At 41.6% G+C, this 7,326-nt stretch overlaps 1 protein-coding gene across 1 annotated transcript; it reads right to left on the bottom strand.

Annotated features, from left to right (window-relative positions):
• Window positions 1–2,493: 2,493 nt before the first annotated feature.
• On the bottom strand, window positions 2,494–4,534 carry LOC117750468 (complement C1q-like protein 2). Its single transcript, XM_034561704.1, has 2 exons — window positions 3,844–4,534; window positions 2,494–3,728 (listed from the first exon to the last, which is right to left on the bottom strand). Exons 1-2 carry the CDS (start codon window positions 4,402–4,404, stop codon window positions 3,549–3,551), a joined length of 741 nt encoding a protein of 246 aa, XP_034417595.1. The 5' UTR covers window positions 4,405–4,534; the 3' UTR covers window positions 2,494–3,548.
• Between the last annotated feature and the right edge of the window lie 2,792 nt (window positions 4,535–7,326).

The following is a 7,326-nucleotide window of genomic DNA, read 5'->3' as shown; positions in this document are numbered from 1 at the left end:
ACTAATCGGCGTGTCAAGGCCTTCTTATGTGCCGGGAGTCTATCCTACGTTTTTAGGTATTTAATTCTCAACAACATCTTAGGATACACTGAGCTCCTCTCTCTTCTCTCTCTCCTTCTGAACAAATGCATGTCTCTTCAATGCACATTACTAACTCTACTTCTTCCCCGGAGTCTTTGTGCATTCTCTCGTCACAGGTTTCCATGGATCGTGGCTGTGGCTGGAGCTGGCCCTGCTTCCTTGGCCCTGCCCCTGCCTCCTGCCATGGCCCTGCTGATGCCCCTCCTCTCTATCTCCTGTTTACATGGATCGTGTTTTCTGGATCGTGGTCCATGCCTACTCTCATTAAATGAAACATTTCTGTCATTCATTGAATGTGTTGTAACTCTGTAACGCTGTTCATTCTGTACACATGACATCTATTCCATCTCTCCATGCGGGAAGAAGGATCCTCCTCTGTTGCTCTCCTGAAGGTTACTTCAACTCTCGTCTTTTGGGGAGTTTTTCCTGATCCGATGTGACGTCCTGGAACAGGGATGTCGTATGTGTACAGATTGTAAAGCCCTCTGAGGATAATTTGGGATTTGGGATTCTGGGCTATACTAAATAAACTTAATTGAACATATTTTGTGAGTAAAATCTGAACCTGCAAAATAACCAGTAGTATTTCTCTGTCAAGTAAATGTAGTTGTCACAGTTCTGCTTCCCTTCTCTCCTGCCACTCTATATCTCACGGACCTCATCAGTTCATTCAGTGCACCTGTTAGTCACAGCCACCTCATCAGTTTATTCTGTAGAACAGAACAGTAAGTAGGGTATACAGCTGATTGGCAAATTGTGCTTTGGTGGCCTTTTCTAAGTTATTTCAGGGTATAATAAGTTAGAGATGTAAGATAATTAAATATTTTTCAAATCTAAACATAATAAATCCAGAGCTGCCCTTTCAGTTGGGCCCAGGTTTCCAACCTTTCCCACGGCAAAGTCTGGTGTTTTTCCTGTGAAAGTAGCCCATATGCCTTTTTTGGAGTGAGAGTGATGAGCTTTGTCCCTGGTGCTTAAGTATTAATGTGGAGGTGCCTTCAGATGTGTAAGATGAAACCGAGGCAAATGTTCTTTCTGTACAACAATGGCAGCTCCTGAAGAGGTTAACGTAAATGCAATAGATAGATAGATATAGATATATACTTTATTAATCCCCAAGGGAAAATTTGTTGTCATAGTAGCGCCCAACACTTTACAGACACCAAATGGAATAGACTAAATAAACTAAACACACAAAATAAAATAAGATATAAGAACAGGGATGACAGATATATACAAAATATAAAATAATATATATATACACAATATAATACAAATAAATGTGGAGTGTGTTGGCATCAGTTATGTCATTTCTTCATTGAAAATAGAGCACATGATTACCTTCAGACTGTTATGCGTTAAGCACATTTAGCATACTGCCAGTGACCCACAGCCGCCAAGTCCAGGCAGCTAAACAAGGACGTTGGTCCTGAAGGGAGTGGGATGTGCTGAGCTGTGACTTAATTATAAATTATAAACTATGAGGCGCTGAGACAAAACATCACCTTTTATCAGAGCATTATTGGATATGCATTCAGAGCTGTCTTGGAGAATTTGAAACTGCTTACTAAACTATACTGATTTAGCCAAAAGAATGTGATTTCTTTTTAACGGTCCTTGTGCTAAGATTATTTTAGATCGGATTATTTTAGATCGGATAAGCTAAAACGTTACGGGTGTTTTTTTCTAAGTACAATTTCTTCAATATAGCCAAACTACAATTCGCCTGTCTGGGCTAGGCTCCTCCAACACACACACATAGACACAATCACACAAATTATCAGCGACATATATAAGAGGACGTAGTCGGCGAGACGTCAGCCATTGGTTTGTGGACTGCAGTTTCGAAAGCCTTGAGTCCGTCAATTTCACTGTTGCGATCTTGGAATACGGCTGTCGCCATGTTTTTTTCCACAACCAATGAGCGGAAGATACTATGATTAGAATGCGGGAAGTGACGTAGACACCATATACAGCTCTGCTCTGTAGCAGCATCGACCTGTCAATCAAATTGTAGCCCGCCCTAAAGCATACCCTGCTTTAAGGTCTGTTTGACTCTAAATGGAGCATAGTTTACAAAATGAACATCATGCTGTAGTGAAGTGTCATTTTCTCATATATATTCTATACAACCAGAGGAGTCACCCCCTGGTGGTCAATAGAGAGAATGTAGCTTTAACACGTGAACCATATTCTTCTATACAACCAGTTTCACCCTGGTGGACAGTTGAGAAAAATGCAAATTTTAAGACACTTCTGCATCAGCTTCACTCAGCAAAACCAAAGCTGTCTGTGCTCTGTTAATCTTAAGCTTGTTCTAGTATACTTCTCTGTTGGCTGAGACAAAACAACCAGGAGGAAAAGAGAAATGACTGACACTGTCTGATGTTTGTGTTCTTTATTCCTTATAAACTTCACTCAGAAATGCTATGTATTTATTTAATATTTTAGATTTGTTTCCAGTGAGATATTAGTGACTTTGCTGTTGTAAACTGTGTAAACCTTGTGGCACTGGCACCGCAACTGTTGCTGCTCTAGAAATGATATCTAGTGATATTTAACATATAAACAAATAATAATCCTGCTATAAATGTATTTCTTACAAATGCAATGTTTTTAAAAGATTATTTAATCATTTAGAAAACAGAGTATTGATAAGAGTAGGTCCTAGTAGTAAAATAATCATCATAAAGATACCTGTCCATACTTGAAGGCCACCTCAGTTCTGGTTGGGAGGAGGGGTATGTTGTAGATGTACCACTAGATGCCACCAAATCTTATACTGTTCCTTTAACAAAATAAAACTCAAACATAAGTTAAAACTTAACTAGATATACATCTAACACCAATGCATCTAATGCAGTTTGGCCAGTGGCCCTCTGCTTCAAACACTCTACTTACCACTCCTCTAGTGACAGTGCACATGTCAGTAACACTGACATGTAATATAAGCTTGTTACATGATGCAATATGTCTTTTCAAAATGGATTTCGGTCTTCACAAGAATGTTTAGGCAACAAAACCAATATATATATATATATATATATATATATCTTTTGTGAGGCACACTTTCAAGCAAATATAGTGGCATCACATCACACAGCAAGGTCTTTTCAGGTCGCTCCTCTCCTGCAATAACAACTTCAATCAAACAAAATGCAAAAGGAAAAGGCTTCAACACCTGCACATCCTGTGAAGGCTGTTCATCTGTAGTAGTCTCAGCGCAATGGAGGGAAATAACTAAGGTTTTAATTTTTTTTTATCATTGCCTAATAATTCCACTTATTTCCAAATAAGCCGTTACAGAAGGGGCTTGAACATGAGGAGTGATGTGTTTGTTACATTAATTCTACAGACGTTTTTGTCTTGCATGAGACAGTTGTAATGCTGAAATGAGACTAAGTGGATGCACAGGTTGAACTGAGGTCTGTCCGGGCACTTTTAGGCTGCAGTGGTGCCTTCTCATTCTAGTCCCGGTACAGAAGGAAGCCGCACAACGTGCTGTACTTGTTGTTGTTACCGCCGTGCGCCTTGCCGTAATCCAGTTTGACATAAATGTCGTCCCCGGAGTCCAGCTGCAGGACCACGCTGTTGGTGGCGTAGTCGTAATTCTGGTCTGCGTCCTGCGCTATGGCGCTGGCTCGGACCTGCACATGAAGAGAGAAGGCGAGCTGTGAGAGCTGCTTCGCACACGAGGCAAGTATAGTAATTAGTTTCATCAGCGCGTGAATACCGCAGGTTTTACACACGGAGTATATTCACCTGCCCGTTTTGGCACAAGTCTGCCCACATGCTCGTCCCGTCTCCACCGCGCATCAGCACCTGATAGGTGAAGTAATAGATCCCGGACACTTGGCACGTGAACTTGCCGGTTGTCGGGTCGTAGTGGTTCCCCAGGTTCGTGACAACATCGTCGAAGCGCAATACTTCGTATCCCTCGTGAGGGGTTTTCAGACCCACATAAAACGCTATCTTTGCCCCGCCGAAATCTCCACCGGTCTCGGTCCGCGGTGATCCCACTACGCTACTCTTTCCAGTATCTCCTTTTTTCCCCGGTGGTCCTCTCGGACCTGGTGGCCCCGGTTCGCTTGGCGGCCCTCTCGGACCGGGTTTCCCCGGTCGACCCGGCTCGCCCTTAGTGTCGTGAACAAAGCTCGGAGACGGCAACGCGCTCAGGTCTGGCATGACCCCCAGAGCCGTAGCGCTCGGATTGGGGGGGTACGGCTCACAGATCATTCGACAGGTGCCCATCATCTCGTAGTGCGCATCGGACTTAGAAGTTTGGACCAGCAGGGGAATCGCGATGATGAGTGCCAAAACCATGGCGACCACAGCGGCAAGGAATCTGTTCCTCTGGAGAGTCCGAGAAGCAAGCCCTAAAAAGTCCGTTTTGCTTTGGGACGTAATGGTGGAAGGTGTTGAGAGATAAAAGCCACGGCAGAGAGTGGACCAAAAACACGTTCTCATAGAGAGAGAGAGAGAGAGAGAGAGAGAGAGAGAGAGAGAGAGAGAGAGAGAGAGAGAGAGAGAGAGAGAGAGAGAGAGAGAGAGAGAGAGAGAGAGAGAGAGAAGCCGAGGTTTTCTTTTTGACAGTAAGTGGGCGGAGCCAGTCACCATTGTGTCTCTACATCTAATTGGTTACAATCCTCGTCTTTGGATTGGCTGGATATCACACCGACAGCCGTTCGCTGCACCGCACTTCACTGAAGGTTTTAGTTTACTTTCCATTTGGAATTAGCTAACGAGTGAGTCATTTTGCCTCCTTTTCAACTCGAGAGTTGTGAGTTGTTGAGAGTTGTGTATGCCCAGAATTAGTGAATCTGCACTAATTTGTATGTTTTTTTCTTTTCTGAAGGTAATGTACTTGAACTCTTAGACCAACAACTGTGCTCAGCAGCCTTTTGCTTCTTCCAAGAGGCAACTCAAAAACATGGACCGCCGTTAAGGTGAATTCATAGAATGATGCATCTTTGGAAAAATCATTTATATTATGAAACTTTTGACGGAATATGTCAATTACAGGGTCAGAGGAGACCAGGGTGGGGTAAAATGTACAGATAGCAAGATTCATGTTTTCTGTTCGTGGCACCGACCGAGGAAGCTTCATCTCTGGCAAAAATCAGAGGTATCATACAATATTTCTGTTAACTGTCAAAATGACTCAAGTGTGTTTAATAGTGTCAGGTTTTTTACAAGCTTTAAATTATTTGATGTTTTTCCCCTTGAAACTGTGTTCTCATCCATAGGATTGAACGTCTCTGGCGTGATCTCCGAGTCATAATTACAAGCAAGTACTATGACTTACTGCACTCTCTGGAGGAGGATGGACTGCTGGACATCTAGTCTACTGAGGACCTGTTCTGTGTACACTACATAGTTCTTCCCAGACTCCAGACAGACTTGGAGATATTTACAGAAGGCTGGAACCATCATCCACTCAGCACTGAAGGAAACAAGAGTCCAGAGCAGATTTGGCAGATTGGACTGATGCACACAAATGTTGACCAGCCTGAGACTCCAGAGGTATTCATGTTTCAATAATAACTGCCATTAATAGCAATCTAGGTTTGCTCTATAGGATTGTCACTGAATGGGAACTCTAAACAACATGCTGTAAGCCTCTATCTACCACGAGGAGGAAGACGAGGATGCAGGGATTATTGTTCCTGAATTTGCGCACTCTTTGAGCCCAGAGGACATAACTGAACTTCAGTCAACATTTGAACGATACAACCCCAACACTCCAGTCAAAGAACTGTAAAAAAAGATATGGCTCTAAATTAAAGAGAAGAGGCTCAAGGCCTGTACAAGCGGATTAGATGCAAAAGCATGTTAATATTATACATTACCCCCCATTGTGTCTCTCTTGTAAATAAACTGGTGTACAATTGCTCAGATTGACTTAAATTCTTTCCATCATTCTGTTACATACAATGTGTGTTGGATAGTCCAATTTATTGTGAACAGCTCAAAGAAACTCTTATTTGATTAAAACATGATGCAATTATATTTAACAATACTGTTTATTTTAGTATAAACAAGTATTTTGACCCCTTCAAGGATCTAGCACATGGTTAAAAAATATTGAACATTAACAAGTCAAACTTAAAACACTGACATTTTCAGAACAGTCACACTTGACATATCTTACAAGTAAAAGTAATTTCAAAACCAGTCAAGTGTTATGAACAATGTACATAAAGTACTAAAACTATATCTAAGACCGACCAAACTCCTTACTGTTATTTACAGCCCGTGTTACATTGCTTACAAACTCTGGATAAGAGCTGAGGTGCTGTGTCGGCAATGTTATTGAGTTGGAGCATGCACACAGGAAAGCAAATGTGTGTACCATAGCGCACTTCATAATTGTGGTCGAATTCAATTTGAAGTTTGAATTGCTCTCTCTCTCTCTGTGTTGAGGTGATGGGGACATGTGCCTGTCCAGTAAGCCATTGCAGGAAGCAACTGACAGTGACTGTGGGTTTCTTCTTCATCTCATCAGTCTCCAGTCCACATCCAACTTCAAGATCACTCTCCGTTTTGTTCACAGTAGTCATCTCTTCTTCCTCTGTAATAAGTTAGCATTTAAAGAAATCAGTACTTAAGCAATATGAATAAAATTGGTTTATTTATAACTGCTGCTTTATCTGTTGTTTTTTTAAGTATAATGATATTTTCAAGAAGAGACACTAGGCATTCCTGTTTCATTCTCAATTTTTATTTTTTATTAGCCTTTATTTAACCAGGTCGGTCCCGTTGAGATACAATTACCTCTTTTTCAAGGGAAGCCTCAAAAGAACTATTGGAGCTGAACATGATTACAAGTTCTCAAACAGAGTGAGATCACACAAACAAGACATTTCCATGACTGGATCAAAACAAAATAATGTATTCTTCAGGTTCAGGGCTAATGTGTCACCATCTTCAATGCTCTGGATGAAATCTTGCAAGAAGTTAACAATCTTTGTTTCCCTCTGGCGTCTCAGCGAGCCTAGCTCACTAAATATTGGGAACATGGATCCTATCAGGAACTCAGCATCCAGCTTAAGGAGGAAAGCAAAATGCTTTATTCTTAATATCACATGAGCTTAAGGTTTGACATTAATTGAGGAGAAACAATTCGACTAATGACATAACTGACCTTTTCCAAAAGGCCAGGCACAAACAGTTGGCGGAAGTTGAGTGGTTGCTGTAAAATCATGTCACTCAAGCCATATAGCTTCATGCCTGAGCATATCTGCT

This window comes from Cyclopterus lumpus, chromosome 21 (genome assembly GCF_009769545.1).
Source record: "Cyclopterus lumpus isolate fCycLum1 chromosome 21, fCycLum1.pri, whole genome shotgun sequence".
Taxonomy (NCBI): Eukaryota; Metazoa; Chordata; class Actinopteri; order Perciformes; family Cyclopteridae; genus Cyclopterus; species Cyclopterus lumpus.
Note: the sequence above shows the minus strand (reverse complement) of the source record. Positions and strands in the feature narration are given on the sequence as shown.